This window comes from Dryobates pubescens, chromosome 29, assembly GCF_014839835.1.
Source record: "Dryobates pubescens isolate bDryPub1 chromosome 29, bDryPub1.pri, whole genome shotgun sequence".
Classification (NCBI taxonomy): Eukaryota; Metazoa; Chordata; class Aves; order Piciformes; family Picidae; genus Dryobates; species Dryobates pubescens.
Genome location: NC_071640.1, coordinates 10,761,809 through 10,774,431, shown reverse-complemented (window position 1 = coordinate 10,774,431; position 12,623 = coordinate 10,761,809). Strand labels below are relative to the sequence as shown.

Below are 12,623 nucleotides of genomic sequence, written 5' to 3'. Positions count from 1 at the left end.
GAAGTGGTTTCTTTTGGCTTAGCTGCACTGTCAAACACATCCTGGTGTCTGAGTCAAAATGATGCAGAGATGTTATTTTAGGTGGTGAAACTGTGGGGAAGAGAGAGAGCTCTCTCCAAAAATGGAAATGGTTTTTTTAAGAGCAGAGAAGGTTTTCTCCCCTGGGGTTGGGAGGAGATGATGGGTGGCTCTGCCTACACCCAGCCTGGCACTCCTGGCTGGCTCTGGGATGGAGAATTGGTTTCAGCAGAGTGTGAAGCTGGCTATTGCTCTGCACCAGAGTTGGTTGAGAAGGAAGTTTCTGTTAGACCAAGCACCCATACAGGCTGGGCAGGGACTGGCTGGAGAGCAGCCCTGAAGGAAAGGACTTGGGGCTGCTGGTGGAGGAGAAGCTCAACAGGAGCCAGCAGGGAGCACTTGCAGCCCAGAGAGCCAAGCAGAGCCTAGGCTGCAGCAAGTGTGGCCAGCAGGGCCAGGGAGGGGATTCTGCCCCTCTGCTCCACTCTGCTGAGACCACAGCTGGAGCTCTGGGGCCAGTTCTGGAGCCTCTGTGCCAGAAAGGATCTGGAGGTGCTGGAAGGTGTCCAGAGCAGGGCCACGAGGAGGAGCAGAGGGCTGGAGCTGCTCTGCTGTGAGGACAGACTGAGGGAGTTGGGGCTGTTCAGTCTGGAGAAGAGAAGGCTCCAAGGAGAGCTTCCAGTATCTGAAGGGGGCTCCAAGAAAGCTGGGGAGGGACTTCTGAGGGTGTCAGGGAGTGACAGGACTGGGGGGGATGGAGCAAAACTAGAAATGGGGAGATTGAGATTGGATGTGAGGAAGAAGTTGTTCCCCAGGAGGGTGGTGAGAGCCTGGCACAGGTTGCCCAGGGAGGTGGTGGAAGCCTCCTGCCTGGAGGTGTTTGCAGCCAGGCTGGATGTGGCTGTGAGCAACCTGCTGCAGTGTGAGGTGTCCCTGGCCATGGCAGGGGGGTTGGAACTGGCTGAGCCTTGAGGTCCCTTCCAACCCAAACCATTCTGTGCTTGTGTGATTAAACATGAGTGTTTGGACACTTGTGCCTCCAAATGCCAGTGGCAGGTGGTAACTCAGAGCTTGCTGTGGAGCTTCTTATTGTGTTCATAGACTCATAGAATGGTTTGGGTTGGAAAGGACCCAAAAGGTCATCTAGTTCCAACCCCCTGCCATGAGCAGGAACACCTTCCACCAGCCCAGATTGCTCAAGGCTTCATCCAGCCTGGCCTTGAACACCTCCAGGGAGGAGGCAGCCACAACCTCCCTGGGCAGCCAGTGTCTTACCACCCTCATTGGAAAGAATTTCTTCCTAACACCCAGTCCCTCCTCCATCTGCCCTGCTCTTCCTGCCTGGCTGCTTGCAAGGATCAATAGAGAGCCCTTGGATGAGCCCGGGCTGCTTTGGGATCGATCACTACCTGGGCTCCAGGGGTCTGTCTTCTGCAGGCTGCTTGGAAGCGTTCCTATTGTCCTCCCACCCCAGTTCCTGCACCTGAAGGATGAATGCCACCCAACACAGTGCTGCCCAGGAGTGAAATGCTGCCAGCATTGATGCCAACTTGCTGTCACTAACGTCACCTTCTCCTCTCCCACAGGCCTTGCCTTACGTGTGTCTCCTCATTGCAATGCTCTTCTTCATCTATGCCATTATTGGCATGCAGGTAATGGTTTGGGCTCTCATCCTGGCCATAAGCAGCCTGGGTTTGTCCTGCTGGCTCAGGGGGCAGATGGGTTGTTGCTTCCACAGCAGGAGAAACTGACTTAGAGTGAGGCAAAAGGCTTTTCTCGTTAGGTGTCAGGTAAATTAGATGTGAAAAAAACAAAGGCCACTTTTTCTACTCTTCTCTCCAGGTCTTGTGTTGGACATGGCCCTGGCTGTGCAAAGGGAGAGTGTGGGCAAGGCAGCTGGCTCTGGAGAATGAGCCTATGGCACAGCACCCTCTGGAGATGGGTGGGCAGCTGTGTCTCCCATGGGAAGGAAGCATTCCTGCCTCTGGCTCCAGGCACATCCCTGCCTCTGGGTCCAGGCACATCCCTATCTCTGGCTCCAGGCACATCCCTGCCTCTGGGTCCAGGCACATCCCTATCTCTGGCTCCAGGCACATCCCTGCCTCTGGGTCCAGGCACATCCCTGCCTCTGGGTCCAGGCACATCCCTATCTCTGGCTCCAGGCACATCCCTGCCTCTGGGTCCAGGCACATCCCTATCTCTGGCTCCAGGCACATCCCTATCTCTGGCTCCAGGCACATCCCTGCCTCTGGGTCCAGGCACATCCCTATCTCTGGCTCCAGGCACATCCCTGCCTCTGGCTCCAGGCACATCCCTATCTCTGGCTCCAGGCACATTCTTGCCTCTGGCTCCAGGCACATGCCTGCCTCTGGGTCCAGGCACATCCCTGCCTTTGAGTCCAGACACATTTCTGCCTCTGGTTCCAGGCACATGCCTCTCTCTGGCTCTGGACACATTTCTGCCTCTGGCTCCAGGCACATTTCTGCCTCTGGCTCCAGGCACATCCCTGCCTCTGACTCTAGGCACAACCCTGCCTCTGAGTCCAGACACATTTCTGCCTCTGGGTCCAGGCACATTCCTGTCTCTGGCTCTGGACACATTTCTGCCTCTGGCTCCAGGCACATTTCTGCCTCTGGCTCCAGGCACATTTCTGCCTCTGGGTCCAGGCACATCCCTGTCACTAGCTCCAGCACATCCCTGTCTCTGCATCCCAGCACATCATCTCTGGGTCCTGGTGCATTCCTGCCTTTGGGTCCAGGCACATCCCTGCCTCTGGGTCCAGGCACATCCCTGCCTCTGGGTCCAGACACATCCCTGCCTCTGGCTCCAGGCACATCCCTGCCTCTGGGTCCTGGCACATCCCTGCCTCTGGCTCCAGGCACATCCCTGCCTCTGGCTCCAGGCACATCCCTGCCTCTGGCTCCAGACACATCCCTGCTTCTGGGTCCAGACACATCCCTGCCTCTGGCTCCAGGCACATCCCTGCCTCTGGGTCCAGGCACATCCCTGCCTCTGGGTCCAGACACATCCCTGCCTCTGGCTCCAGGCACATCCCTGCCTCTGGGTCCTGGCACATCCCTGCCTCTGGCTCCAGGCACATCCCTGCCTCTGGCTCCAGGCACATCCCTGCCTCTGGGTCCTGGCACATCCCTGCTTCTGGCTCCAGGCACATCAAGAGGTTCAGGGTAGGGAGCAGCTCAGGTGCTGCAACCTCCTGAAAAGAAATGAGCACATTTCCTTGCCTGGGGTGGCGCTGAGCTGTGGTGCTGGGAGGGATCTGTGTGAAGATGAAGCACATTCACCTGGGCATTTTCTCCCCATTTGATTTCCACAGCACATTCTCATCTCCCTTCTCGGCACAGAAATTGCAGGCTAGCTTTTGAGACCGCTTGAACCAGAACAAATCATTTTCCTGCCTTTTCTCTCCACTCCCCTTGCCCCACCTTTGCTGGCAATGTCCATGGGAGGGTGTGCTTGGCCTGAATCCCTTCTGTTTTCTGGGGCAGGTGTTTGGAAACATCGCCCTGGACGACGAAACCTCCATCAATCGGCACAATAACTTCCGGACCTTCCTCCAAGCCCTGATGCTTCTCTTCAGGTAAGCAGAGCACAGAATCCCACCCCACCTGCATGGGAGCAGGGGGGCCACCTCAGCTGCTGAGACTGGGGTATCCTTCAGGAAAGTCTTTGGAATCATGGAATCATAGGATGGTTTGGCTTGGAAGGGACTTTAAAGACCATCCGGCTCCAACCCCCCTGCCACGGGCAGGGACACCTCCCACCAGCCCAGCTTGCTCAAGGCTCATCCAAACTGGCCTTGGACACCTCCAGGGAGGGGGCTTCTGCTGCTGGAGGGGGTCCAGAGGAGGCCACAATAATGATCAGAGGGATGGAGAACCTCTCCTGTGAAGACAGGCTGAAAGAGTTGGGGCTGTTCAGCCTGGAGAGGAGAAGGCTCCAGGGAGCCCTTAGGGCAGCATTTCAGTATCTGCAGGGGATCTCCAGGCAGGCTGGGGAGGGACTGTTCAGAAGGGCCTGTGGGGATAGGGCAGGGGGCAATGGTTTGAAACTGGAGCAGGGCAGATTTAGGTTGGACATCAGGAGGAAGCTCTGCACAATGAGGATGGTGAAATACTGCAACAGGTCACCCAGGGATGTGGTGGAGGCCTCATCCCTGGAGACATTCAAGATCAGATTTGCTGTGGCCCTGGGCAGCCTGATCTAGCTGGAGGTGTCCCTGCTGCCTGCAGGGGGGTTGGACCGAATGACCTGGGATAGGACAAGGAGCAATGGATAGAAACTACAGCATAGGAGGTTCCACCTCAACATGAGGAGGAACTTCTGCACTGTGAGGGTCACAGAGCTCTGGAGCAGGCTGCACAGAGAGGTTGTGGAGTCTCCTCTGGAGACTTTCCAGCCCCATCTGGATGTGTTCCTGTGTGACCTCTGCTGGATTCTATGGCCCTGCTCTGGCAGGGGGATTGGACTGGAAGATTCTCCCCCTCTACTCAGCTCTGGGGAGACCCCACCTGCAGTACTGCCTCCAGTTCTGGAGCCTTTATTACAAGAGAGATCTGTAGGTGCTGGAAGGTGTCCAGAGAAGGGCCATGAGGATGAGCAGAGGGCTGGAGCACCTCTCCTGTGAGGACAGACTGAAGGAGTTGGGGCTGTTCAGTCTGGAGAAGAGAAGGCTCCAAGGTGACCTCATTGTGGCCTTCCAGTATCTGAAGGGGGCTAAAGAAGGCTGGGGAGGGACTGCTCAGGATCTCAGGGAGTGATAGGACTGGGGGAATGGGATGAAGCTGGAAGTGGGGAGATTCAGGCTGGAGGTGAGGAGGAAGTTCTTCCCCATGAGAGTGGTGAAGCCCTGGAATGGGTTGTCCGGGGAGGTGGTTGGGGTGCCAGTCCTGGAGGTGTTTAAGCCCAGGCTGGATGAGGCTCTGGCCAGGCTGATCTAGTGTGGGGTGTCCCTGCCCATGGCAAGGGGGTTGGAAGTGGCTGATCCTTGTGGTCCCTTCCAACCCTGACTGATACTATGATTCTATGATCTCCAGAGGTCCCTTCCAACCCCTCACATCCTGTGAGCCTCTGTGATGCCTGTGTGATCCTGTGACCTGTGAGGGTCCCTTCCAACCCAATGCCATCTGTGAGCCCAGCACCCTGCTGGGCCGCCCGTTCCAGTGCCTCACCACCCTCCCTGGAAAGAATCTCTTGCTACTCATTTGCAGTGAAGCTTTTCCTGCTTCCTCCTCCTTCAGCACCCAGGGCTGGGCTGGAAGCTCTCCAAGCCTGATCTATTTCAACACACCAACATCTTTCCCCACAGTGCCACCCAGCACTGTGCCACCCAGCACTGTGCCACCCCACGCCAGCTCAGGCAAGAAGTTTAATATAAGAGAGAAACTCCCTGGGTTGAGCTTGATCAATGTGTTTCCTGACAGGAAGCTTACTATATTTTGAAGTGAGAATTCCTTTAATTGGTCTTTTTTGGGGGTTGATTTGGGGAGGGGGGGATGGGGGAGTGGTGTTTGGTGCATCACCACCAAGTTGCCACTTCCTACGTCAGTGCCACCTCTGCCTCAGCCTGGAAGTGTCTCCATCTGGGCTCATCCTGCCTGGAGATGAAGCATCTTGCAATGAGTTCTGCAAGAAGAATACACCCAAAAATCAATGAAAAAGCAAAATTTCCTCTTCGGGCCCAGCAAGAAAGTGAAATCCAAGCTCTGCTCAAGCTGGGGCAGTCTGGGGGAGATAGGATAGGAGAGGTTTGGAGAGGAGAGAAGAGAAGAGGGGAGAAGAGAGGAGAGAGAAGGGAAGAGAAGGGAAGAGAAGGGAAGAGAAGGGAAGAGAAGAGAAGAGAAGAGAAGAGAAGAGAAGAGAAGAGAAGAGAAGAGAAGAGAAGAGAAGAGAAGAGAAGAGAAGAGAAGAGAAGAGAAGAGAAGAGAAGAGAAGAGAAGAGAAAGAGAAGAGAAGAGAAGAGAAGAGAAGAGAAGAGAAGAGAAGAGAAGAGAAGAGAAGAGAAGAGAAGAGAAGAGAAGAGAAGAGAAGAGAAGAGAAGAGAGAAGAGAAGAGAAGAGAAGAGAATTAACCAGGTTGGAAAAGAACTCAGAGATCACCAAGTCCAACCTATCACCCAACACCATCTGATCAACTAAACCATGGCACCAAGTACCACATCCAGGCTCTTCCTAAACACCTCCAGGGATGGGGACTCCACCACCTCCCTGGGCAGCACATTCCAATGGCCAGGCTCTCTTTCCAGGAAGAATTTCTTCCTCACCTCCAGCCTAAAGCTCCCCTGGCACAGCTTGAGACTGTGTCCTCTTGTTCTGGTGCTGGGTGCCTGGGAGAAGAGACCAACCCCCACCTGGCTACAACCTCCCTTCGGGGAGTTTTAAACAGCAGTAAGATCTCCCTTGGTCCATTTTCAGACCTTGGTCACAGCAGGACAGAGGCAGCAAGACCATAATGGGACAGAGGGTCTGGGCCCACAGGAGTGGGGCTGCAGGTGAATGCCACCAGAGTGGAATCTGCTGTGTAACTCAGAGTGGCCTGGAAGCTATTTCACTTACCTGAGGGTCATCTACAGTGCTGGGTCCAGCACAGGGCAGACATGGAGCTGCTGAAAGGAGAGACATGAAGGTGATGTGAGGGCTGGAAGCCCTCTGCTGTAAGGCCAGGCTGGGAGAGTTGGGGTTGTTCAGCCTGGAGAAGAGAAGGCTGCAGGGAAACCTTGTGGTGGCCTTTGCAGTGCTCAAAGGAGCCACCCAGAAAGTTGGGGACAGACTTTTGAGCAGTGCCTTCTGTGACAGGTCAAGGGGTGATGGTTTGAAACTAAAAGGAGATTTAGGCCAGAGGGAAGGAAAACATTTTGTGGAATGCAGGTGGTGAGCCCCTGTCTGGGGTTGCCCAGAGAGGCTGTAGCTGCCCCATCCCTGGAACCACCCCAGGTCAGGTTGTCTGGGGCTCTGGGCAGCCTGCTCCAGTTGCTGACTGCAGAGGGCTAGGGCTGGATGAGCTTGAGAGGTTCCTTCCAGCCCAAACCCTTCAGTGATCCCAGCCAGATGCTACCAGAAGGTGGATGCCCAGCAGGTCTGTAGTGGGCCAGGGGCTGGCTCAGCTCACCCTCTGCCCTCCCCCCCTGCAGGAGTGCCACGGGGGAAGCCTGGCACGAGATCATGCTGTCCTGCCTGAGCAACAGAGCCTGCGACCCCCTCTCCGGCCTCACCAAGAAGGAGTGCGGCAGCGACTTCGCCTACTTCTACTTCGTGTCCTTCATCTTCCTCTGCTCCTTCCTGGTAAGTCTCTCCTGACCTCTTCCAAAGTGAAGGCACCAGTGTGCTTCCTCCCCACACAACAGCCCTTCCCTCCTCATCCTGCCCTTCCCTCCTCACCCAGCCCTTCCCTCCTCACCCTGCCCTTCCCTCCCCACCCAGCCCTTCCCTCCTCATCCTGCCCTTCCCTCCTCATCCTGCCCTTCCCTCCCCACCCAGCCCTTCTCTCCCTACCCTGCCCTTCCCTCCTCACCTTGCCCCTCCCTCCCCACTCAGACTTTCTCTCCCTACCCAGCCCTTCCCTCCCCACTCAGCCCTTCCCTCCCCACTCAGCCCTTCTCTCCCCACTCTGCCCTTGCCCCCCCAGAGCTTCTCTCCCACCCTGTCCTTCCCTCCTCACCTTGCCCTTCCCTCCCCACTCAGACTTTCTCTCCCTACCCAGCCCTTCCCTCTCCACCCAGCCCTTCCTTGCTCAACCTACCCTTCCCCCCCACTCAGCCCTTCTCTCCCACCCTGCCCTTCCCTCCTCACCTTGGTCTTCCCTCCCCATTCTGCCCTTCCCTCCCCATTCTGCCCTGCCCTCCCCATTCTGCCCTGCCCTTCCCACTCAGCCCTTCCCTCCCCACCCTGCTTGCTTCCTCCTTCTCCCTAATGATGATTTATAAACCATGACAAGGCAGCTTCAGTGAACCTCATTTTTCATCCTGGTGATAAAATCCCTTTAATCCCCAAAGAGATCATTTAGTCATTAGTTGAAAGGCAGGGGGTGGGGTGGGGTTATCCTCCTTGTCATGGCTGATATTTGGAACTGAGAATTAATCTGGTTTGTCTGGATTTGCAACACAGGCCTTTGAAGAAGGGGATTGAGGAGGGCAGGGAGGGAATGGCCAAAGGCTTGCAGCAGGCAGATGGCTCCATCAGGCTTGTTTGATGCCTCCATCAGGCTTGTTTGATGCCTCCTGGTTTGTTTTGTTGGTCAAACAAAGGCAGGGATCATTTTCTTCTGAGGTGGTGCCAGGAAAGCTTCAGACATCAGAGCAGCCAGAGCTGTGCTGCTTGATTCATGCCTTTTGCCATCACACAGGGCTGGCTCTGAGCTCTAAGAGGTGGCAGCATCTTTCTGATCACTTGGGTGCATGAAGAGCTCCTTGCTCTTGGGGCTTGGTTCACTTTCCTGCACCACTGGGACAGAGGGATGGAAAACCAGAGACAGGGATCCAATTAAACTTCAAGCAGGAAGAGATGAAAGGCACAGCTCTGAAATGTATCAAAAAGCAACATCTCAAGCCTGCAGCTCCTGCCATGGCTTTGCCTTGGAATGTCAGGTCTGATGCTTTCTGCAGCTCAGCCCTGCCATCATCAGAAACCTTGAACTGGCAGAAGAGGTTCATGTGGTGCTGGGCAGAGACAGAGCAGCTTCAGTGGCCCCTCCTGGAATCATAGAATCAACCAGGTTGGAAAAGATCTCAGAGATCATCAAGTCCAACCTAGCACCCAACACCTCCTGACAACTAAACCATGGCTCCAAGTGCCACATCCAGACTCTTCCTAATCACCTCCAGTGATGGTGACTCCACCACCTCCCTGGGCAGCACATTCCAATGGCCAATCTCTCTTGCTGGGAAGAACTTTCTCCTCACCTCCAGCCTAAACCTTCCCTGGCACAGCTTGAGACTGTCCTCTTGTTCTGGTGCTGGGTGCCTGGGAGAAGAGACCAACCCCCACCTGGCTACAACCTCCCTTCAGGTAGCTGTAGAGAGCAAGAAGGTCTCCCCTGAGCCTCCTCTTCTCCAGGCTAAGCAACCTGGGGCAGTGAGCCTGGAGAGGGGTCTGGAGCACAGCCCTGGGAGGAGAGGCTGAGGGAGCTGGGGTTGCTTAGCCTGCAGAAGAGGAGGCTCAGGGGAGACCTTCTTGCTCTCTCCAACTCCCTGAAAGGAGTTTGTAGCCAGGAGGGGATTGGTCTCTTCTCCCAGGCAAGCTGCAGCAGAACAAGAGGACACAGTCTCAAGCTGTGCCAAGGGAGGTTTAGGCTGGATATTAGGAAGAAGTTCTTCCCAGCGAGAGAGATTGGCCTTTGGAATGTGCTGCCCAGGGAGGTGGTGGAGTCCCCATCCCTGGAGGTGTTCAGGAAGAGCCTGGATGAGGCACTTAGTGCCATGGTTCAGTTGATCAGATGGTGCTGGGTGATATGTTGGACTTGATGATCTCTGAGGTCTTTTCCAGCCTTGTTAATTCTATCCTATCCTATCCTATCCTATCCTATCCTATCCTATCCTATCCTATCCTATCCTATCCTATCCTATCCTATCCTATCCTATCCTATCCTATCCTATCCTATCCTATCCTATTCCATTCCATTCCATTCCAACATCCCTCAGACTGACCCTCCCTGGCTCATCTCAGCCATCCCACTCAACATGCAGCAGCAGACTTGGCAGCTGGAGCACATCTGTGCCAAACACAGCTTTGTCCCTGAGTCAGTGCTCCCCACCCCCTCACCCCCCCCTTGGACTACCCTCAGGGCTCATTGGCAGTGAGAGAGGAGAGCCCTGGAGAGGAGCACAGGCTGCAAAGCCATGCAGCAGAAAGCCAAGCAGCTGAACTGCCACAGGCCAGAGCCCTAACTCTGCTTCCAATGCATCCAGCACTTCACTGCCAGGAAACTTGTGGCTCCCCACAAGAGATTAAAGCATTCCAGAGCCACAGCCTTGCCAGCAGGACACGTTTCTAGGGCTTGGGTGCTGTTACACCACAGATTGGAGGGGAATTGGAGAACAGATTTGTTTTGCAATGTTGTTGCTGGCTCTTTGTGGACATCCAGCTTGAGATAATTTCCCTCCTGCAATTTACACTGCTGCAAAATATGAATTTAAAAATAAACATGAACTTTACAAACAGCTGCACTGAGCCAGGGAAAGCTGCTCCAAGCCATGGCTGGAGCTGGCAGCAGTGGAGAAGGGGCGGAAGTTCTGCTGTCCCTGGGGGCTCTGAGGGTTCTGTGGCAGAGGTCAGGTGCCTGCAGCACAGGGGTGAGTCCTGCTGCTGTGGTTACAGTGGGACCAGCACTGGTCAATATATTCATCAATGACCTGGAACTGGCTGGAGGCTGAGCCCGGAGAGTGGTGGTGAATGGTGCCACAGCCAGCTGGCAGCCAGGCACCAGTGGTGTCCCCCATGGGTTAGTGCTGGGCCCCAGCCTGTTCAATATCTTTATGGATGATCTGGATGAGGGCATTGAGTCCATCAGCAGTAAGTTTGCAGATGACACCAAGCTGGGGGCAGGAGTTGATCTGTTAGAGGGTGGGAGAGCTCTCCTCTCCTCTCCTCTCCTCTCCTCTCCGAACCGAACCTCTCCTCTCCTCTCCGAACCTCTCCGAACCTCTCCGAACCTCTCCTCTCCGAACCTCTCCTCTCCGAACCTCTCCTCTCCTCTCCGAACCTCTCCTCTCCTCTCCGAACCTCTCCTCTCCGAACCTCTCCTCTCCTCTCCTCTCCTCTCCGAACCTCTCCTCTCCTCTCCGAACCTCTCCTCTCCTCTCCGAACCTCTCCTCTCCGAACCTCTCCTCTCCTCTCCTCTCCTCTCCGAACCTCTCCTCTCCTCTCCGAACCTCTCCTCTCCTCTCCTCTCCGAACCTCTCCTCTCCGAACCTCTCTGAACCTCTCCTCTCTGAACCTCTCCTCTCCTCTCCAAACCTCTCCGAACCTCTCCTCTCCGAACCTCTCCTCTCCCCTTCCCCTCCCCCTCCCCTCCCCCTCCCCTCTAACTGTGCTGTTGCTCCCTCTCTGCAGATGCTGAACCTCTTTGTGGCTGTGATCATGGACAATTTTGAGTACCTGACGAGGGACTCCTCCATCCTCGGCCCTCACCACCTGGACGAATTCGTCCGTGTCTGGGCCGAATACGACCCGGCCGCCTGGTACGTACGCGGTGCCGCGCGGGGCCGGGGGCGCACCTCCCATGGGCACCTCCTGTGGGCGCCTCCCTTGCGTGCCTCCCATGGGCGCCTCCTGTGGGCTCCTCCCTTGCGTGCCTCCCATGGGCACCTCCTGTGGGCGCTTCCCTTGCGCGCCTCCCATGGGCGCCTCCTGTGGGCGCCTCCCTTGCGTGCCTCCCATGGGCGCCTCCTGTGGGCGCCTCCCTTGCGCTCCTCCCATGGGCACCTCCTGTGGGCGCTTCCCTTGCGCGCCTCCCATGGGCACCTCCCGTGGGCGCCTCCCATGGGCGCCTCCTGTGGGCGCCTCCCTTGCGTGCCTCCCATGGGCACCTCCTGTGGGCGCCTCCTTTGCGTGCCTCCCATGGGCACCTCCTGTGGGCGCCTCCCATGGGCGCCTCCTGTGGGCGGCTCCTGTGGGCGCCTCCCTTGCGTGCCTCCCATGGGCGCCTCCCATGGGCGCCTCCTGTGGGCGCCTCCTGTGGGCGCCTCCCTTGCGCGCCTCCCATGGGCGCCTCCCATGGGCGCCTCCTGTGGGCGCCTCCTGTGGGCGCCTCCCTTGCGCGCCTCCCATGGGCGCCTCCTGCGTGCGCCTCCCATGTGCGCCTCCCTTGTGCGCCTCCTGTGGGGGCCTCCTGTGGGCACCTCCCGTGGGCATCTCCTGTGCACGCCTCCCGTGGGCGCCTCCCGTGGGCACCTCCCTTGCGCACCTCTCATGGGCGCCTTCCGTGGGCGCCTCCCGCGCACATCCCACACCTACAGACACAGCTGCTCATGTGAGGAGAGCTCCAGAGGCCTCCAAAGCCTCCAGGTAACCCTGGCAACGTGCTCCAGCTTCACCCTGCGCTGGAGGGGAACGAACCTGAGGTCATCACAGGGACGCTTCCCTCACGCAGATGCGAGATAGAAACCCACAAACCAAGAAAGCAAAACTCCCCCTCCTCCTTCACACCCCAGCCCCCAGCCAAACATGACCAGGGGCAGTTCAGGTGGTCTTGGCCCTGGTTAGCATTCCCTGAGGCAGTGCTGATTGCCTTCAGTTTCTGCATCCCGGTTTGGAGATCAAAATATGCTGCACCTCTCGCCGCTGGCAGCGCTCTGGGTAAGCGGAGAGGCTCAGCCCTGTTACCACCTCATGGGTGCTGCACTTCTGTCCCACTTCAGAGCCACCCTGTGCAGACACCTGAGGCCATGCAAAGCAGGAGCCTCTTTTCCCTCTGTAACCTGCAGAAGGGTTGGACTAGATGACCTTCAGAGGTCCCTTCCAACCCCTACCACTCTGTGGTTGCTCTCACTTCAGAAGAACCCTGTGCAGACACCTGAGGCAATACAAACCAGGAGTCACATTTCCCTCTGCAACCTGCAGAAGGGTTGGACCAGATGACCTCCAGGGGTCCC

At 56.8% G+C, this 12,623-nt stretch overlaps 1 protein-coding gene across 1 annotated transcript in view; it reads left to right on the top strand.

Moving 5' to 3' along the window:
• Nucleotides 1-12,623, top strand: part of CACNA1B (calcium voltage-gated channel subunit alpha1 B) — a 432,602-nt gene that overhangs the window by 376,424 nt on the left and 43,555 nt on the right. Inside the window, exons 33-36 of the mRNA XM_054174438.1 lie at nt 1,605-1,670; nt 3,525-3,616; nt 7,166-7,316; nt 11,083-11,210. Of these exons, the coding sequence (XP_054030413.1) occupies nt 1,605-1,670; nt 3,525-3,616; nt 7,166-7,316; nt 11,083-11,210 (437 nt within the window). The remainder of the gene's footprint in view (nt 1-1,604; nt 1,671-3,524; nt 3,617-7,165; nt 7,317-11,082; nt 11,211-12,623) is intronic.